This window comes from Myotis myotis, unplaced genomic scaffold, assembly GCF_014108235.1.
Source record: "Myotis myotis isolate mMyoMyo1 unplaced genomic scaffold, mMyoMyo1.p scaffold_m19_p_6, whole genome shotgun sequence".
NCBI lineage: Eukaryota > Metazoa > Chordata > Mammalia > Chiroptera > Vespertilionidae > Myotis > Myotis myotis.
In genome coordinates, this window is record NW_023416368.1 from 80925472 (window position 1) to 80947150 (window position 21679).

The window sequence follows — 21679 nt, forward strand, 5'->3', positions numbered from 1 at the left end:
CCTGAACCTGGGCCTGGAGAGGAGGCAGCCGGCGGGGAGGGTGCAGGGGCCGAGATTGTGGGTCCGAATCTTCCAGAAGACCCCAGCTGCGGTGAGTGCCGTGACCGCTTACTTTGGCTGATAAGGTTTATAGACTTTGGCTCATTTAATCCCAGGTTCTTCAGGAGGGATCGGCTATCGCTGAAGCTCAGAAACAAGGGACACGCCCAAGGTCACACAGCAGCTGAACGGAGCTGGGATTCTCATTCGCATTTGCTCTCAGATAGACTAACTCACCACAGGCTCCCAACCCTGTGGCGTGAGCAGGAGTCCCAGCCAAGGCGGTCCTTGGCGTCCTTGGGGTGTCCGGAGACGTTTTTGGTTGTCCTGATTACCGGGTGCTCCAAGTGCATGGGGGCCAGGGATGCTGTTCAACACCCCACAGTGCCCAGGATGGCCCCACCCAGGAAATAATCCAGCCCCCAATGTAGCGTCTTGCAGAGGTGAAAAAGTAATAGCATTAACAGTAATAGTTATGTTTATCGAATATTACCTCCATGCTGATGAGGAAACTGAGGTTCAAAAGCCTTTATTGGACTTCTGGGTCCCCCAGGCACCCATTGTCCTTAGCTGCTTCCACGGCGCTTTCCTCAGCTTTGCAGTAAGGGAAACTGAGGCCCAGAGCGAAGCTGTAAACGGAGGCTCGAACCTACAACGTCAGCACAAGCTCCTCTGCCTCGTGGGGTAGAAGTCCCTTTTCACACATCCAGCCTGCAGTGGCTGCACTGGCTCGGACACTCCTGGGTCCCCATCCCAGCTCGGAACTGATGTCCAGGGACGCGGGCCAGCGATGCCACCTGCCTCAGCATTGCATCTCTGTGACCGGTCCCTTCCTTTTTAGCTGAAGCAGTAACAACGAGAGGCTCTGTGGTTCACAAGTGGTATGTACTGTGGCTAGGGGCTCTAATTCTGGCTGTGAGAACTTGGGCAAATCACTGCATGTCTCTGAGCCTCAGTTGCCCCATCTGTAAAATGGGAGTGATGATTGTTGTCCTGAACTCAAAGACAATGGAGAGAGTTAAATGAGGCAATATATCACAGCACAGTGCCTGGGACACAGTAAGTACTATATAATGGTTGGATGCTATTATTATTTAAGTTTTTTAAAATTGTTAAATACACACAGCATAAAATGGAACGTAACCATTTTTAAGTGTACCGTTCATATTGTTATGCAACCATCTCCATCACCCATTCCCAGGACTTTTCTATATTCCCACATTAAAACTCTGTCCCCATTAAACACGAACTCCCCATTCCCCTCCCCAGCCCCTGGCTCCCATCGTCTACTTTCTGTCTAAATCTGACTTCTCCTAGGACCGCCAGTGAGTGGAGTCATGCAGTATTTGTCCTTCTGTGCCTGAGTTGTTGCACTGAGCATAATGGCCTCAAGGTTCATTCATGTTGTAGCAGGAGTCAGAACTTCCTTCCATTTTAAGGCTGAGTTACATTCCATTGTCTGGATGGACCACATTGTGTGTATCTTTCCATCCAGCAGTGGACACTCAGGTTGCCGGACCGGGATAGCAACAATGTAAAGGTTGAGAATCTGGAAGGATTTGGAAGGTGGAGCCAATGGGTTATGCCGAGAAATGGGTTGAGAAATGTGTTTTTAAAAAGTAGATCCACAGCCCTGGCCAGTTTCTCAGTGATTGGAGCATCGGCCCACAGACTGAAGGGTCGTGGGTTCGATTCCCCGTCAAGGCCTCCTACTTTGGTTGCAGGTTCAATCCCTGGCCCCAGTCAGGACACGTGCTGGAGTCAACCAGTTGATGTAGCTCTCTCACATCAATGTTTCTCTCTCTCTCCCCCCCCTCCCTCCCTTCCACTCTCTCTCTAAAGGTCAATGGAAATAATATCCTTAGGTAAAGATTAAAAATAATAAGAAAAAAATAGATCCACAAATTTTTACTATTTTTTATTTTTATTTTTGATCCACCATTTTTTTTAAAGGTGGAGGTTAATTCTCCTCCTCAGGCATGTGGGCTGAACTTGGTGAATTGTGTCCCACAAACAAAATATGGTAGAAGTGATTGCGTTTGTCACTTCTGAGATCAGGGCATAAAAGGCATTCAGTGCCCGGCCTCCTTTCTCTCTGTCTTGGACCACTTCCTCCAGAGGAAGCCAGCCACCATGTGGTGAGGACGCTCAAGAAGCCCCTATGGCAAGAAACCGAGGCCTCCCACCAACAGCCATGTGAGGAGCTATCTTGGAAGCGGCTCCTGCAGCCCCAGTCAAGCCTGTAAATGCATTTTGGAACGCTCTCTCTTTGGCTGCTGTGTTGAGACTGGACTGTGGAGGGAAGGAGTGAAAGCAGGGCCACCTGGGAGAGGCTACCTGAAAGGTCCAGGCATGCATTGAGGGTAGCCTGCATTCAGGTAGTGGCAGGGGAGGTGGAGAGAAATAGGTTTAATAATTACTTAGGCCCTGGTCAGTGTGGCTCAGTTGGTTGTTGTCCCATGTACCAAAAGGTTGCTGGTTCGACTCCTGATCAGGGGACATACCCAGGTTGCGGGTTCCATCCCCGGTTGTGTGAGTGTGTGAAGCAACCAATCGATGTTTCTCTCTCCCTCTCCCTTCCTCTCTCTCCAATAATAATAATAATAATAATAATAATAATAATAATAGCTGGGCTAGCATGACTCAGGGGTTGAGCATTAACCTATGAACCAGGAGGTCATGGTTCGATTCCCAGTCAGGGCACATGCCCTGGTTTCGGGCTCGATCCCCAGTGTGGGGCGTGCAGGAGGCAGCTGATCAATGATTCTCTCTCATCATTGATGTTTCTATTTCTCTCTCGCTCTCCCTTCCTCTCTGAAATCAATAAAAAATACTTTTTAAAAAGTATTATTATTATTTAGGAAGTAACACAAACAGAACTAAGGAGAATAAAAGGTCAGTAATAACCCTTAGGTGGGGCCTTCAGTGCAATGGAGAGCTGAGGGCGAAGGGTGAAGCAGGTAGAAGTAGGGATGGGAGAAGATGGGGTGACAGGCTGAGCTGTGGCCACATTGAGCCCATGTCCAAGGGCTTCCATAAATGTAGCTAAAAGAATAGACTAGAGGCTCTCAACTGGGGGTGATTCTGCCCACCCAGGGGACACTTGGCAATGTATGGAGACATATTTGGTTGTCACAACTGGGATGGGGCAGGGTGGGGGATTGCTGTTGGCATCTTGTGGGTAAAAGCGAGAGATGGTGGTCAATATCCTACAATGCACAGGACTTTCCCCTATAAAAATAATCATCTGACCCCAAATGTCATGTGTGGAGAAATCCTAGGGTAGACCAATAGCTGGAATAAGCAAATCTCAGTTTCAGTGGAGTTTGTTTACTCAATGAAGTTTTATTTCTTGTTGTATGTGACAATCAAGTGCAGATCAAGTTTCCTGGGCAGCTCTCTTCCAGGCCTCTCCAAGCAGCTGGCAAAAGCGGAAAGAAAGAACAAGACACCTCTGGAAAGTTTTTAATGGATCTGACTGGGAGTTATACCACTTCCTCTTGCATTCCAAGTCAGAGGCCAAGTCAGTCACGTGGCCTCACCTTGCGGCAAGGGATGCTGGGAAATGTAGTCTAGCCCTGTGCCCAGAAGGAAACATTTTGACATTGAACCTGTTGGTGCCACAGTATTATTATTGTCCTCGTTATTTCTGTTATTATTCAGACCTAGCAGCTTCCTGAACATATTTCTTTTTTTTTTTAAAGAACTTTATGTGTATTGGTTTATTTCTCTTTATAACTAGTCTTTTTTTAAAAATATATTTTATTGATTTTTTACAGAGAGGAAGGGAGAGGGATAGAGAGTTAGAAACACCGATGAGAGAGAAACATCGATCAGCTGCCTCCTGCACACCCCCCACTGGAATTGAACCTTGACTGGAATTGAACCTGGGACCCTTGAGTCCGCAGGCCGACGCTCTATCCACTGAGCCAAACCGGTCAGGGCTCCTGAACATATTTCTACTCCCATGTTTTTTCTCAACTCTATTCCATCCACAGGGTTAGTGGAATGATTTTCAAACCTATTCTATCAAATCCTCACTCTCTATCCCATCAACAAAGAAAAACACTCCAAATATTTCAAGCCAAGTTCAGTGCCCTTGGCCTAGCATTTCCAGAATTCAAAATGTTGATCAAACAGTGGAATATGGGTGTCTGCGGAAATAAACCTTGAAGGTCATGTGTATTTCAGGTCCTAGAGGAGGAAGGGCCGTAGTTCTGCCAGTCATGGCTGGAAGGCTTCCTGAAAGAGGAGTCTTTGATGCTGTGTCTTAGAAGGAAGCGGAAGCCCCAAATCCAAAATCTGCGATGTGGGAGAATGAGAAGGGTGTGGCATCAGGGAAGTCAAGGGAAGAGGATGTTTGAGGGAAAAGGATGCGATCAGCTCTAAGGAATGCTGGACAGAGATTAGAAAGATGATGGGGGTGAGGAGGTAGTGGGGTGGGGGTGGTATAGGGAAAGCTCCTCTTTGCAGAGCAATTCAGGTAGCAGATGTAGAAGGAATCTATAGGTTTAGAAAAATCATTGTTTTGCAACCACCAGTGAAATAACTGATTCAAGCAAGGGGCACCCATGGAGACAAAACCCACCTGATGAAAGGTTGTAAGAGACAAGGTGGTCACAGATTGCTTATTAATCTATAATAATAATAACATAATAAGCTAATTAGACCGGATGACCTTCCGGACGAAGTCGGGGCTGTGACGGGAGCCTGGTCCAGGTGCCAGAGGGAAGCCAGTGCCAGCAGCTGGGGAAGGAAGGCCTACTCTTGCACGAATTTCGTGCATTGGGCCTCTAGTTATAAAGGCAAAAGGAACTTAAAATGCGGAGATCTGATTGACACCACTGCAACCAAGTGGTCAAGGATCACATCACTAGTCACGTGACAAAGCAGCATCATGTGCCTCCTGATACCATGCACTGAGGAGAACACAGTATCAGTTCTGAAATCTCAGCCTGAAACTAATCAGGAGGAAACACCAGATTGTGGGTGACTCTATAAGACAACTGGCCCAGACCCCTGAACGCACACAACAAGGCAAGGGGAATGTTCTAGATGAAAAAAGAGCCGAAGAGTGTGCCCAAAAAAAAAAGAAGCAATGTGTGATCCCTATTGGAGCCTGGATTTGTCTCCACCTCCTTGCCACTCCTCCCCCCAAAAGTCCCAACTATAAAAGATATATTCAGTGAGAATGTAAAATAATGTAGCTGCTGTAGCAAATGGTAAAGCAACTCCTCCAACAATTAAACATAGAATTAGCACATGGTCCAGCATTTCACTCTGGGCACACACACAAAAGAATTGAAAGTGGGGTCCCCAAAATACTTATTTGTGCACCCATGTTCATAGCAGCATTATTCACCAGAATAATAATTCCAGAAGACGGAACAACTTCAATGTCTATGGATGGATGACTGGGTAAACACAATGTGGTCCCCATCACACACTGGAATGTTGTTCAGCCTTAAAGGGAAAGAGATTCTGCAACATGGATGAACCTTGAGGACTTTATGCTCAGTGAAGTACAAATACTGTGTGATTCCTCTCACATGAGGTCCCTAGAGGAGTCAGATCCATAGAGACAGGAAGTAGATGGTGGGAGTCAGAGGCTGGAGGGGGCGGGTGGGGCGCCCGGGGGAGGAGAATGAAGAGTTAGTGTTTAATGGGGACAGAGTTTCAGTCTGGGAAGATCAGAAAGTTCTGGGGATGGATGGTGGTGCTGGTAAAAGAGCAATGTGGTCCTAGCCGGGTTGCTCAGTGGATAGAGCATCGGCCTGTGGACTGAAGGGCCCCGGGTTCGATTCCGGTCAAGGCAACCAATCGATGTGTCTCTCTCACATCGATGTTTTTCTCTCTCTCTCTGTCTCTCCCCCTCCCTCCCACTCTCTCTAAAAAACAATGGGAAAAATGTCCTCGGGTGAGGACTAACAAGAAAAACGACAAAAAAGAACAATGTGAATGTGCTTACTGCCTCTGAACGGTGCACTTAAAATGGTTAAGGGTAAATTTTATGTACTGAATATTTTACTAAAACGATACAGATATATGGGACAGTGGGGAATGGGAATGTGGAGCACAGACCTGAGATGGCGGTGCTGCCCCTGTGAAAGCCCAGAGAGTGAGAATGGTCCTGTCGTTTCCTCGGAGAAACTTCTGATTCTTAGCATATGGGTTGGAGCGCAGAGCACTGCAGTGAAGTGCTATGATGCTGCAACTTACTTCAAAGCGGTTAGGCCGTGGTCGGCAAACTGCGGCTCACGAGCCACATGCGGCTCTTTGGCCCCTTGAGTGTGGCTCTTCCACAAAATGCCACGTGCGGGCACATGTGCAGTGCGATTGAAACTTCGTGGCCCATGCGCAGAAGTCGGTTTTTGGCCTGGGCGAGTCTATTTTAAAGAAGTACTGTTGATATTTGGCTCTGTTGACTAATGAGTTTGCCGACCACTGGGTTAGGGGGACAGAGGAAGAGAAAAAGGGGAAAATGGTCAATACCAACCATGGAGAACAGAGTGGGGAGATCACGTGTCTATTGTATCGGTCTTTCAGCTCTTTTCCATAGGATTGGGATTTTTCCAAATAAAAAGCCTAAGATAATAAGAAGACAAGGACAGTGAGGTGACAAGGTCCTCCAAACCCTAGAGATGGCTATTACTGTCCTCTCCATTTTACAGATTGGGAAACTGAGGCTCAGAGAGGAGAAATCACTTGCTCTAAAGCAGAAGTAGGGATAGTATAGTGAGGTGGAACAACCCAGCACGAAATCTGAAGCCTGCTTCTGGTTCAAAGGTGCCCCCGTCCTGACGGATGCCGCGCCCCTTGAGGGGCATTCACCCGCTGACTTATGACTGACCACGGTGCCTGAAATGCTGCCTGTCCTGAATGCCGTTGTTGTGTACTTGACCCCTGAACAATGTGGTCTGAACTTCAAGGGTCCCCTTATACGCAGGTTGTTTCAATTGACCCACAGAGTCCAAACCTGTGTTGTTCAAGGGGCAACTGTACTCCATTCTACAAACACCTGGGGCTGGGTGGTGCGGGGCCTGAGGAGGACTCTGCCATGGCTCCCCCAGCTCAGTTCCCCGGCACAGAGCAGAGCAAGACACAGGCCTTTGCAGTGCAGGTGGTCGGGATGAGATGCAGGAAGGGGACTGGGCCTTGGCTCTGCAGCGGTGAAGAACACAGCCCTTCTGGACTTGGTTCGAGGACATGGGAATGGCCCAGACTTGGCCGCGGAGCCTCGAGGATCTCAGGCTGGGGCTCAGGACATTAGGGCAAGCAGGGCCATCCCCATCTCCCCTTCCTCCCCAAAAAAGCTTTTTTGTGAGTTTCTGGGAAGCGGAACAGACAGATGAGGACACCCTAGGGAAGATCACATACCCAGGCCGGCAGGGGCACATCCCACCCCAGTCCAGCAGCACCAGGGAGCCAGCCCCCGCCCCCCCTTTCGCCCCCGCCCCCCCCCTCCGCAACTAGCTTTTGCAGATATCTTAAGAATGTGTTTGTGAGGGGCCTCTCCCTCGACCTCCCCAAAAGATAAAAAAATAAATAAATCTGTGCATCCTATTCACTCTGTCTCCCCCCTCCACACACACACACACACACACACACACACACACACACACAGTTTTATTTAAAACAGTGACTCAGTTGGAGCTACCCACTTGCTCTTTGGGAATCTTCCAAGGGCTGGGGAGGGCTGCTATTCAAGTGTATATGCCTCCTGCCTGAATCATGGGTGAGGCGAGTGTGGGTATTTTGCGGCCTGTGGTTGCCTGGAGAAATATTTTAGTCATTAGCCAAAGGGAACACACTCTGGCCCATTCCTCTATTCCTGACTATGCAGGGCCTTGCTGGCCAAGGCGATTGCTGTGAGGACCTGATGGAGGTTTTAAGTCAAAGGGTGAGGTGGCCTGATTTGTGTAGGGAATCCTTGAGTTGCTTGGGGAATAGGATTGTCAGATAAAATCCAGGCTGCCCAGTTAAATTGGAATATCAGACAAACAATGAAGTTTTATTTTTTCTGTTAATCCTCACCCAAGGATAATTTTCCCATTGATTTTTAGAGAGTGGAAGGGAGGGGGAGGGGGGAGAGAGAGAGAGAGAAGCGTCTATGTGAGGGAAACACATTGATTGGTTGCTTCCCGCACACACACCAACCTCCTAACCGCACCCCAAACCCCCAGCCAGGGAGAGGATCTAACCTGCAACCCAGGTATATGCCCTTGACTGGGAATTGAACTCAAGACCCTTCAGTATGTGGCCGATGTTCTAACCACTGAGAAACACCTGAGAAACACGGGCCAGGGATGAATGAAGTTTTAAAAAATATTTTTACTGATTTCAGAGAGGAAGGGAGAGGGAGAGAGAGAGAGAAACATGAATGATGAGAGAGAATCACTGATTGGCTGCCTCCTGCACTCTGCCTACTGGGATTGAGCCTGCAACCCAGGCATGTGCCCTTGACTGGAATTGAACCTGGGACCCTTCAGTCCTCAGGCCGTAGCTCTATCCACTGAGCCAAACCAGCCAGGGCCTGAATGAGGCTTTTAAAACAAAGGCATATCCCAGGAATGGTGTGGGATGTACTTATGCTAAAAAATTTTTTTTTGTCCCTTTGAAATTCAAATTGAAGTGGGCATCCTGGGAGGGAGACATGGTCAGGAGCCAGGAGATCCAGGTGCAGGTGACTGCACTGGTCCAAGTAAGCGATGATGATGGATGGATGGAAGCAAAGTGGAGAGAAATGGGAGGATTCTGGGTAGACGTAGGAGAAGGAGCCCCTATGTCTTGCTGATGGATTGGACATGCGGATATGCATGCCCTTGGCCTTGGAGGACTTTGGTTGAGGGGAGCCCTGGAGCCCAGGTGGGCTGAGTGGAGGAGGGGCAGGAGCTGATGTGGGTAAGAGGCCTGCAGATGCAGTCCTGGGACTCAACAACCACCTTCCCCTCTGAATTGCTCCAGCCCAGGGTCTCCCCCTCCACACTCCTGACATTTGGGTGGGTCAGTCTCTGGGTTGGGGCCTTCCTGGATACTATGGTTACTGAGCAGCACCCCTAAGCCCCAATGACTTAGTGCCAGAAGCACCCCCTTCCCAAGTGATGGTCCAGTGTCCCCTGGAAGACAGAACCACCCCTGGCTGAGGACCCCTGGTCCAGGCACCAAAGACCCCAGGGAGACCCAACCAGCGTGGCTTAGTGGTTGAGCATCAACCTATGACCCAGGAGGTTGGGGTTTGATTCCAGGTCAGGTCACATGCCTGGGGTGCGGGCTCGATCTCCAGTGTGGGGCGTGCAGGAGGCAGCCTATCAATGATTCTTTTTCATCATTGATGTTTCTATCTCTCTCTCCCTCTCCCTCCCTCCCTGAAATTAATAAATTTATATATATATATATATATATATATATATATATATATATATATATATATATATATATTTACATGGAGCTGGGGCCCTGGACGGCTTGTCAGTTCCCTTTGTGCCCTCCTGGCAGTGAACTTTCTGGGGATGGGAGAAGTGGATGCCCAAAAGGCTGGAGCTTGGGGAGGTTTAGATAATGTGCTCCCACACCAGACTCATGTGAAACCCATCTGTGCAAGACAAAGAAAGGGCCGCTGGTAGAGTGATAAAGCTCTTTCTATTTAGAAGTTTGGGCACTTAATTCTGGCAATCCTTGCTCATGGCTAACACTGCCTTGCCCACTCCTGCCTCTGGCAGCTGTCTGAGTCCAGGGCGGTGCTGGTGATGATGATGGGAATCTTGGCCTTCACGCTGGTCAGGGACCAGGGCAGGTGCACCGTGCTGACCAGCTCGTACTGGGTGCTCATGATCTCGCCTTCCTGCAAGTCGCTGCTCACAGACAGAACCGGCGGGAGGTTGAAGATGCTGACGATCTTGGTGGTGTCGAAGGGTACGATCTGGGTGTTGGCCTCCTGCCGGAGCAGCTCGCAGCTCTCCACCCGTGACCGCCGCTCCGTCTTGGGCGTGAAGCCCTCGTACTGCACGTGGGTGTAGAGGGCGAAGACGACCGTCTTGATGCACTTGCTGGTCTGGTTGTTGATCTCCGTGGTGAAGAGGACCCGCTCCCCTGGCGTGAAGGTGTTATTTTCCAACTGGATCTGGACGCAGATGCTGCCCTTCCTGCAGCAGTTGTAGGAGACCTTCTTCTCAGTCTCCACAAACAGGGGACTCTAGAAGGGGTGGGGTTGGGGGAAATGAACCATTGTGAGGCACTGTGGCCACGCGATCCACTCATCTGCCTAACGCCCCACTATTTCAGCACTTCTGAGGCTTGAGCCTTTTGGGACTTTCCTAGTCAAAGGCATGGAGATGGAATCTAGAATCTTAGGGATGTTGCAGCCAAAAGCCTGGAGTCACCTCCCAGCTTCCTTTAATCACAGCCCTTGCCATTCTAAGTATCAATTTCTTTATATGTAAAATTAGAGGCCCAGTGCCAGAAATTTGTGCACAGGTAGGGTCCCTAGACCTGGCTGGTGATCAGGGCCAATTGGGGCCTTCCAGCCGGGGCCTTCCTTCGTTCTGCGCTGCCCCCTGGTGGTCAGCGCATGTCATAGCGAGCGATCGAACTCCCAGTCTCCAGGTTGAACCCTGAGGGGACACTTCGCATATTAACCTTTTATATATATAGATAGGGCTAAGAATCCACCAGATCCTAGTTTTATCCCCAGCTCCCTTACTCATTTGCTGTGTGAACTTGAACAAATGGCTTGACTTCTCTGAGCCATGGTTTTCTGGGAAAAAGGGACTGTCTTAGAGTCTAAGCCAGCCGTGGGCAAACTACGGCCCGCGGGCCGGATCCGGTCCGTTTGAAATGAATAAAACTAAAAAAAAAAAGACCGTACCCTTTTATGTAATGATGTTTACTTTGAATTTATATTAGTTCACACAAACACTCCATCCATGCTTTTGTTCCGGCCCTCCGGTCCAGTTTAAGAACCCATTGTGGCCCTCGAGTCAAAAAGTTTACCCACCCCTGGTCTAAGCCCAAGACTAAGGCTTACCCAAGTTGCTCAGATTTAAGGAGGAACTATGATGAGCTCTGAATCATGATAAGAAAACTATAGGGTTGAAATTATGTAATGTGTTAAAATAAATGCTTCAAAATGCAGCCCTTATATCTACTCGTCAGCTGCTGGATTGCAAATAAAGTCACATATACATTATATTTAATGTGTGGCTTGAGTTACATTTTTTTTGATTTGTGGATAATATTTAAGAGACTTGATGTAATGTGGGCGGGTTTAGAATTTGCCTGCATGCTTATTCCCTTTAAGCATAAAAGTGATCGAGAACAGTGTTACAAATGCTTGCAAAGTCCCCTCAAACTTCCCATTAGTGGCATGAGGTTAGTAACTTGAAATTGACTATGACGGGAGTATTTACACCATGGAAATTGGCGAACATTACATATTAGGGCTGTCTTGCACCAGAGCAGGTTGTTAATCATTTACTAGAACAGCACTGTCATGTCCTGCTTTATCAGCAGGTAGGACTTCTCCTGATTTGTTTCAGAGCTCTGTTCACTGAAGAAATAAAACACCAGGCTTGGTGGGCGTGGCTCAGTGGTTGAGCGTCATCCTATGAACCAGGAGGTCACGGTTTAATTCCTGGTCAGGACACGTGCCCAGGTTGCTGGCTCAATCCTTGGTGTGTCCAATTGATCATGATTCTCTCATCATTAATGTTTCTATCTCTCTCTCCCCCTCTCCCTTCCTCTCTGAAATCAATAATAATAAAAAATAAAACATCAGTATTGCACAACTATGTGAACTGTACACTTAAAAATGGTTAAGATGGCAAATTTTATGTTATGTAATATTATCACAATTTAAAATAAAAATAGCCCTGGCCGGTGGGATCAGTGGTTAGAGCATCAGCCCCTACACCAAAGCATTGTGGGTTGGATTCTGGTCAAGGGCACATACCTGGGTTGCAGGTACAATCCTTGGCCCCAGTGGGGCACATTCAGGAGACAACCAATTAATATGTCTCTGCCACATCAATGTTTCTCTCTCTCTTTCCCACTCCCACCTCTCTAAAAGTTAATAGAAAAAAATATATAACCTCTGATGAGGATTAACAAATAAATAAATAAAACATCATCAATATCATTGAAGCCCCCGTGGACCCCTCCCCAATGCATCACCTCTTCTCTCCCTAGAGGTAAGCATTATCTTGAATTTGGGGTTTATTGTATCTATGCATTTTTTTTAAAAAAACCCAAACATTATAAAAAAAATACAACTCAGATACAGAAAACTTCACAAAACAAATGTATAACCTTGTGAATTATTATATGGCCAACCCTCTTATAACAGCCACCCAAGTCAAGAAGTAGGAATTTGCCAGTTCCCCCCCTCTCCAAAGTTCCTCATATATGACCAGAATGCAACTATCCTGAGTTTTATTTTATTAATTTTTTTAAAAATTGATTTCTATAGAGAGAGGAAGGGAGAGAGAGAGAGAAACATCGATTGGCTGCCTCCTGCCCATTGGGGATCGAATGCACAACCTGGGCATGTGCCCTGACCGGAATTGAACCAGAATCGAACTGGCAACCTTTTGGTGCATGGCACAATGCCCAATCAACTGAGCCACACTTGCCAGGGCACAACAATTCGGAATTTTATTTATTTATTTATGATTTTTAAAAATATTTTTTTTATTGATTTCAGAGAGGAAGGGAGAGAGATAAATAGAAACTTCTATGATGAGAGAGAATCATTGATTGGCTGCCTCCTGTGCACCCCCTACTGGGGATCGAGCCTGCAACCCAGCATGTGCCCTTGACTGGAATTGAACCTGGGACCCTTTAGTCCGCAGGCCAACGCTCTAATAATCACTTTCTTTTACCTGCACATGTGTATGTGTAGGGACCTAACTAAGATATATTGTTTTAGGAAAAGGCATATAAAGAATAATAATAATAAAATAATAATACAAAAACCTAAAATGTATCTTCCAATATGTTTGAGAAATAAAACATTACCTATTATACTGAAATCTTGTGTGTTCTGTGGGCTTCAACTCACTGCTCCCTCTCCTCTGTGCAGCCAGCCATGATCTGAATTTGGCATTTGTGGTTCTCAGAGAATTTTCACATTATTTAGGAATACATCTATTTTTTTTTACATATTTTAAATAAGTCAAACTGCACATGTCTCCTAGCAAGTTGCTTTTTCCAGCTCAATATTCTGTGTTTGAAATGCCTTCACATTGGTGCCTGCCATTCTGGTTAATTAGTCTTTAGGAATGCAACTGAGTGTGTTGCAAAATAATTTATTCATCCTCCTATGATGGACATTTCTATTTTTCCATGAGTTTGATATCATAAAAATGCTAGAAGGAGCAGCCTGAAGACAATTTTTGGGGGCTTACAACATGAGTTTCTCTAGGGCATGAATTGGCAAACTTTTTCTGTAAAGGAACTGATAATAATTATAGTTTAGACTTTGCAAGCCACATACAGTATTTATAATATATTATTCCTTTAAAAAAACACAGTTAAAACATAGGTTTTTAACATTGAGGCAAAGAATAGAAATCTGTATGTACATCTCCACCTAGATCGGTGAAAGAGAAGCAAGTTTATGAACTTCTGCTTCCTGTTCTACTCTATTTGATTTATTTAAAAAATGTTGGTTGCAAGCCTTTGAATTTATTTTTGTTATTTCTAGTCCATTTACTCTAGTCTATCATTTTGTTTTATATAAAACAAAAATTTTTATAAAAATTAGCTAGTTGTAACCCACCAAGTTTTTTTTTTTTCTTTCTGGAAAACTCTATTCTATTCTTTCACTTGAAGTCGATTGCAACCCACCAAATGACTTTTTTTGATATTTCTATTCTATTTATTTTATTCTCTGTTCTTTCTTCATATATAAAAATGATTATATACATATACATATACACATACATATACATATACATATACACACATACACATACATATACATATATATGTGTGTGTGTGTTTGTACCCCACAACGTAGATATTTTCTTAATTTTGGTCTTGCCTATTCTTTCATTTTACAGAAATGTGTTTGCAATCTGCTGAATTGACTTTGCAACCCACTAATGCAGTGGTTCTCAACCTTCTGGCCCTTTAAATACAGTTCCTCATGTTGTGACCCGACCATAAAATTATTTTCGTTGCTACTTCATAACTGTAATGTTGCTACTGTTATGAGTCGTAATGTAAATATCTGATATGCAGGATGGTCTTAGGAGACCCCTGTGAAAGGGTTGTTCGACCGCCAAAGGGGTCGCGACCCACAGGTTGAGAACCGCTGCACTAATGGGTCAGGATCTGCGATTTGAAAAGCACTGTTCTAGGTCCACTGTGTCTCCTCTTGGAGACCTCGGGTGACCCCCGACCCCTTTGGACCTCAGCTCCTGCCTTCTGCCTGTGGCCCTACTTCTCTTTAGCCTTCACAGGCTTCCCTTTCCCTAGGAAGGCTCATTGAGGGGAGTTTAGGTTCTAAATCCCTCTACTGTTATTCGAAATGGCGTGGCATGCGTTAGGACCCCGCACGCACGTGTTAAGGAGCTCCCTGCTCTAACTCAGGGCCGGGGCTGTAGTTCTGTCCTGGCCCTGAAGGAGGTGTGTAGAGCAGCCAGCGGTGGTCCGGGAGACCTCCACGCCTGACCAGTAACAGTTCCAATGCAGAGCCAACACTGGAGTTCTTAGACCTGCGAGTTCTTTGGAACCCTGTATTTCCTTAGCATATATGACACTGTGGGAGGTGGGCTCATTCATTCAACTGGGTTTTATTTGCATCTACTTGGTGCCAAGTTTAGGGAAAACCCATAGCGATGAAGACCTGCTCTGGTTGAGGAGGTGGATGTAAATGGCACGTGTGAAAACACACCACGTCGTTTCTGGTTGAGACAGTGATGAGGCTGCGATGGGATGCAAATGGGGGACATAATGAGATAAGGGGAGCAAAAAAAGGGGGTTTCCTTAGGGTTGCTAGTTAGGAAGGGGCTCTAGGACAAGCTCCTCTCCCAAATGGTGCTGAGTGGAGGGGATGTGGAGGAATTGGAACCCTGTGCATTGCTGGTGGCAAGGTAAGATGGCGCCGCGGACAACAGGCAGTTCCTCGGAAGGTGAAACAGCCTTACCATCTGCCCCAGCAATTCCGCTCCAGGAAGCCACCCAGAGGAAGGAAGGCTCACGCCCCACAAACACTTGTACTTGAATGTTCACAGCAGCACGATTGACAGTCACCAAAGAGGCAGCCCAAGTGTCCATCAATGGGTGCCCACCGTGCACTGATGCAGCCTTAAAGAGGAGTGAAGCACGGACACTCGCTACAACACGGAGGGACCTTGAAAACATGACGCCCAGTGAGCGAAGCCAGACACAAAGGCCGCACAGCGTGTGACTCCACTTCTGTGAAATGTTCCGAACAGGCACATCCACAGAGAGAGTGGGTTAGTGGTTGTCAGGGGCTGGGGTCCGGGCAGAGGGAGGCTGGCTGTGACAGCGAGGGGGGGCAGCATTTCTTTTGGGGGTGATGAAATGTTCTAAAACCGACTGTGGCGACGGTTGCATAACTCTGTGTACACTTTAAGTGGGTGAATTACAAGGTATGAGAATTATATATCAATAAAGCTGTTAGAAATAAAGAGTGGAAGGGTGGAAGGGGAAAAGTTTCTTTGCTTCCAGCTCCCCTACTCCCTCCCACAAGGCAGCGTTTGTGGCCAGTTGCTCTGCTCTCCTTCCTGCAAGGAAGTAATTTGTTTTCACCACCAGTGGCAGGCTAGACCTGCTGTCCTGAACTTTGCTTTTTTCATTCAGTCCAGTGACTTGGAGATCCTGACCAGGGGCGCTGCCTCACTCCGTCATCGTCCGTCTGTCTCTTTTGCTTTACTCCATAGAATGTGTCTTTTTGCCTGGGTGTTCCTACGCAAACAATTCCCTAAGCAACAAACATTAGACTTCCCAATTTTTTTGCCACTATAAACAATGCCGTGGGGAGTCATGCCACATACGTGAAAGAACGTCAGTAGGAGAAATTTCTAAAAGGGGAATGACTGGGGCAAAGTGCATGTTCGTTTTAATATGGATAGATGTAGCGAAGTTGCCCTGCATAGCTTGTGGCTGTTTATTCGGCCATCGGCAATGCAGGTGGATGAAGACATGGCTTCTGAGCAAAGATCAGAAGGATAGCAAGGTCACATTATAGTGTTCCGAGCAGAGGGAACAACTTGTGCAAAGGTCCTGGGGCAGGACTGTGCCTGGTGTGTTGGAGGAGCAGTGAGGAGGCCCATGTGGCAGGAGCAGAGTGGTGGAGGCGGAGGGGAGGTGCGCACGTGGAGAGAGAGGGAGGACATGAAGGCACAGAGGAAATGGAGGCAGGTCATGCAGGACCTTGTGGGCCGTGGGGAAGACTTGGGCTTTTCCCCCAAGGAGGGTAGGCACCCTGGAGGGCTGTGGGCAGAGGAAGGTCATCACCTGACTTCCTCTGTCTGCTCTGAGAAGGACAGACTGTTGGGGGTTAGGACTATGCCTCTACTTGAATCAGCGTAGTAGCCTCTGCCCTGGCCCCCCAGCTCCTGCCCTCAGCCTGCCTCATATACGCTATCCTGCCTCAGGACTTTTGCACATGTTGTGTGCTCTGCCTACAACACTCTACTGCCATGGCTTTCCCCCACTCCCCTTTCAATTCTCTACTAAAATGTCACCTCCTCCAGGAGGCCTCCCTTGACCAGTTTGGTTAAAACAGTACTGAGTAGTTGGAAAAAACAGTATTTTCAGACTCTCAAAACTTATCTGTGATAACTCTCCTTGCTGCTCTGATAGCGATTTTAGCTCTTCCCACTTCCTGGGTGCCTCCTATGTGTAGGCATTGTGCTTGGTGCATAGCAGTCCTCACAGGCACCCACGGAGGGAAGTGTTGCTGTTATTATTATTATTCATTATTCCCATTGTACAGATCAGGAAAATAGAGGCTCTGCAAGGCGCTGGTAAGGCTATCTGGCTAATGAAGAGTCTGGTGTTGGAGATATAAAGCAAGGTCTGACCCAACACCAGTGTTTTGTCCCCAGCTCCTGTCTTGTTCCCTTGGCGCTCCAGACTGCCTCTGAAGGGAGCCCAGAGAAGAGACATGGCCTGCTCAAGGTCACACAGGGGGCAGGGGACTAAGCAGGCCTTGAGCTCCGACCTGCTCATCTCAGGGCTGACCCACCCCTCCAAGCACCGACCTCTCCTGGCCGCCTCCCAAAACCATCCCGTGAGATTGGCTGGACTAGAAAGGACCCCCTTGTTACACAGATAACAATACAGGTGGTGGCAACAGTGACACGATTTACTGCCCCTTGCCAGGCTCTCTGAGAAGCCCTGGACTTACTTGCATCAACTTCACTCATTACTCCCTCCATGACTAGGAGGCAGGCACTGGCTCTCTGCTCATTTCACAGATGAGGACAAGGAGACCCAGAGAGGCAAGGTCACTTCTAGAGGGTCACACAGCAGGTAGGTGGGGAGGGGGTGGAGTCTGGGATTTTAGTCAGGACCTCAAAAATGAAAATGCCAGCTCCCTGAGCCGCCAACGCTGGTAGCAAATGAGGCTCCAGGAAGGTGAAGTGACTGTGGTCAACGGTCCTCTACCCGCTTAACTTCCGCCTCTGCACCTGGGCCTCCAGAAACCACCCAGAAATCCTTCTCCGCTCAGGCAGACTGGTGCCACATGCCCTCCCTTCCCCTGGGATGGAGGCCGCCCCCTTCCCTTGCTTCTTGCGGGGAGGGGGGACACCACCTGCATTGTCTGAGGGCTCAAAGCCCAGGACGAGTCACTGAGTGTCCAAGTCTCTCTCTGACCCAGGGGACCTCAGATCAGTCTTCACGTACTGTAGGGTCCAGGACACTGGGGCCTGGTCATTCTCTGTGGGGGGCCATCCTGGGCCACCCACCAAGGCCAGGAGCACACCCACTGGCGACAACCACACATGTCCCCAGACATTGCCCAGGTGAATCACCCCGGTCGAGTTGCACTGCGTAGTTCCTGCCCTGGTTTCTGATTCACACTTGTGCACTCACTGGGCCCGGGAGCCTCCAACACCCTTCCCTTCTTCCCTGCCAGGGCCTCCTCAGTCGCACGCACGCCCCCTGCCGCCCTGGAGCTTTGAGGAACCAGCCCCACCAGGGCTCCTTCCCCATTCCTACCTGGTTTTCTCGGGGGAAGTCCGAAGTCCCTTGAACCAACAAGTACATTCTCTTCTTTGCTAGAATGTGCTCCCGGCCCATGCAGGAGGCTTGCACGAAGTAGAAGACATGGCCAATTTTGCTGGTAAAGGTAGAAGGGAGCCTGGGAGGTAAGTTGAAATGGAAATCAAAGGTGTGGCTGCCTGCACTTAACCAATTATCTGAAAGCAAAACACACCGATGCCATCAGAAGGTTCTAGCAGCTTTTTTTTTCTTTTTCTTTTTCCATTTTGTTTTCCTCTTTAGTTATTGCTTTGGTGGGGGAGGTTGTTCGGGGCCTGGCCTGCCTGTCCCAGAGCTCGGCTGAGCTAGGTGCTTTTAGGGACCTGAGTGGCCCATAAATATCAGGCCCAGGCCTCAGGGGGGCTGAAAGGGGATGCCCCAGGTGGGTGACGGGGCTGGGGTGGTTGCTCCAAAACAATGGTGGGGACGCGCTCAGTTCTGCCTTGGGTCTGAGGAACTGGTCCTCATGATTCAGTCCCCAGGAGGACATGGCTTCTGAATTCCTCTGCTGGGAATGAGAGGGGTTCATTCAACAAACACAGCCTGAGCCCCTGCTACATGCCAGGGGCTCTTTTAGGCAGTGTTTGCTGCAGTGAGCAAGGCAGCCACACCTCCTTGCCCTCGCAGAGCTCAGTCTTCAGTGCACTGTGAACAGCAGCATACAGTAGGTGCTTAATATCTGTTGATGGACTGAGTGGAGACTGAGGACCAGGGAGAAACTCACACTGCCCCCATTTCTGTGACCTTATTTTTTATTTTTTGCATTTCTCCAAAACTCTCTTATGATTGTGTTTTTCCCGCCTGAAGGCAACCCAACGACACCAGGGACCATGTGTGTGTTCTTCGCTGTTGTATCCCCAGCACCTGGCACAGTGTTGTGTCCAGCAGGTGCTCACTAAATGTTTGTGAAATGAATGAATGAACCTATTGCAGGCTTAAGGTTGATACTTTTGCGGGGGAATACAGTCTCTTGGAAATGGGGAAGGAGGGGTGGTGCCTAATGCTGGGGTGGTACTGGGCAGGTGAGTGTTTTGGTTGAAAGAATTAACATTTATCAAGCACTTACTGTATACCCCGCACTATCTAAGCCACTGAATCATTAAGCCCTCAAAGAAATCTCACGAGGCAGGACTTGTTATTTTCATTTTCCGGATGGCTAAATGGGGACCCAGAGGGGCCACATGATTGCTGAGGATTAAGATCTGGCATCTTGCTGCTCCTCCCCCAGATGTCTGCATGGCTCGTGTCCCTCCCGTCACTCATCTTTGTGCTCTGTTGTCACCTCTTTGGAAAGGCCTCCATGACCAGCTCCTGAGATCTTATTTTCGTGTATCTGATGGTCATTGTTTTACAGGGATTCCCTCCTACGGAGGAGCCACGTCTCTGCCCATTTCTGACATCCCCGGGGTTTGCTGACCGACTAACATCTGTTTACCTTCCAGACCCAGGTTCCTATTATGTTTAGGGTTGGCTGCTGGCCTCCTCCTTACCCTGCACTGGGAACTTCTTTGACTTGTGTACATAGTCGGCCCTGTTGTTGCAAATAACATCTCTGCTATAATCACGGGATGCCCCGGTTTCTTCACTCCACTCCACGTAACCCCTTCCCACGAGCTCCACCTTCACAATGGGGTCCACCAGGGTGCTGTTCAGGGTTAGAATCACCTGCCCTTTTATGCAGGAGCCGGCCAGGTAGATCGCATCCTTGGGCAGCACTAACTCGATCCACTTCACCACAGACATGGAGGGTTGGGCGGGTGGGGAAACATCCTCCCCCTTCCTCCATGCCACGGAGATGCCGGGGTTCCTTGGCCTCAGTGAGGTCACCTGTCTGTGACATCATCCAGCCAGGGTTCCGGGAAGGGATCCCCAGTGACCAGGAGGAAGGGAGGCAGCAGCTTGGGAATCCCAGAGTCCTCACTGGTTTGTAAAATGGTAGCCTGGAAAATAACACCTTTTCCTAGAAAATAATAAGCAAGCAAACAAAAAACAACCATAAGGCGCCAACATTCCGGTCACACAGGGGACCCCTATCATCATGCCAGGGGTTTAGGGGCCTTGGGTGGGAAGAGTTGGTCCAGCCACTCTGCTGAGGTAGGTGGTGTGAGCTCTATGTCCAGATGGAGAGGCACAGCAAATGAGCCCAGAGGTATTTTCTGCCCCATCTGATGGCCCCCAAATTTGCTGTGTGCGCCTCAGGATCCACACACTGTTCTGGGGTCAGACACAATCATTTTCATTTTTTAAAAAATATATTTTATTTTTTTACAGAGAGGAAGGGAGAGGGATAGAGAGTTAGAAACATCAATGAGAGAGAAACATTGATCAGCTGCCTCCTGCACACTCCCTACTGGGGATGTGCCCGCAACCAAGGTACATGCCCTTGACTGGAATCGAACCTGGGTCCTTTCAGGCCAATGCTCTATCCACTGAGCCAAACCGGTGAGGGCAATCATTTTCATTTTAATGGTTCTATATTCATCCCATTCTGTGTTAGAAAAAAGATTAAAGATGTGGCCAGGACATGAAATCTGATGTGAATTGAAGGTGCTCAGAGCACTGTGTGGTCCTACCTACACGTGGATGCCACCATGAAGAACCGTCTCCCTGCACAACTGACATTTCCCTTTATGCCTTTGTCTCCCCCATTGGATGGGAAGTGCCTTCAGGGCGGGACTTCGTCTCAGTAAGTGTTGTGTCCACCAATGTCTGCTGGATCCAGGACCTGATTGGACCAGGGAGGGCAATAAAAGTTTGCCGAACATCTTACTGACCTTCAAGAGTGTATCATTTCACAAAAGGGAAATTGAGGTCCTTTGTACTCTAGTGGTTATTCCTGATTGGCACGTGGGCTGGTGCCTAAGTGAGAGTGACACTAAAGCAAAAGAGGCATTGGGAAGTGTCCATTCTCCAGACTCTGGGAAGGCCTCATTCATCATCTTTGCTGTTTTAATGTACATGATGTCTTTTGTGGACATCAACATATTGTCACCCTAAAGGGTTTGTAAGTGTCTTTTGGAGAAACTTGGCATAGTATCTTTTTTTTTTAAAAAAATGTGTTTTAAAGAGAAAGAGTAAGGGAGAAAGCGAGAAACATCAATTTGTTGTTCCACTCATCCACACATTCATTGGTTGACTCCTGTATGTGCCCTGACTGGAGATCGAACACACAACGTTGGCTCATTGGGACAACACTGACCAATTGAGCCACCAGGCCTAGTTTATTTATTTATTTTAATCCTCATCTGAGGATATTTTTCCCATTGGTTTCCAGAGAGAGGGGAGAGGACAGAAGGGGGGGGGAAGGGGGGCAGAGAGAGAGAAACATCAACATGAGAGACACATTGATTGGTTGCCTCCCGCACCCACCCTTACTGGGGCTGGGGAACCTTCAACCAAGGTATGT

At 48.1% G+C, this 21679-nt stretch overlaps 2 protein-coding genes across 2 annotated transcripts in view; one reads left to right on the forward strand and one right to left on the reverse strand.

Annotated features, from left to right (window-relative positions):
* Nucleotides 1–21679, forward strand: part of UHRF1 (ubiquitin like with PHD and ring finger domains 1) — a 66471-nt gene continuing 44792 nt past the window's right edge. The window contains exons 1-2 of the mRNA XM_036314229.1: nucleotides 1–91; nucleotides 18295–18380. The gene's annotated coding sequence lies outside the window, so the exon portion shown is untranslated. The remainder of the gene's footprint in view (nucleotides 92–18294; nucleotides 18381–21679) is intronic.
* On the reverse strand, nucleotides 9660–20016 carry ARRDC5 (arrestin domain containing 5). Its single transcript, XM_036314232.1, is given in 4 exon segments — nucleotides 9660–10231; nucleotides 18232–18473; nucleotides 19336–19356; nucleotides 19764–20016. Coding segments are annotated over 4 exon segments (1023 nt in total). The 3' UTR covers nucleotides 9660–9724.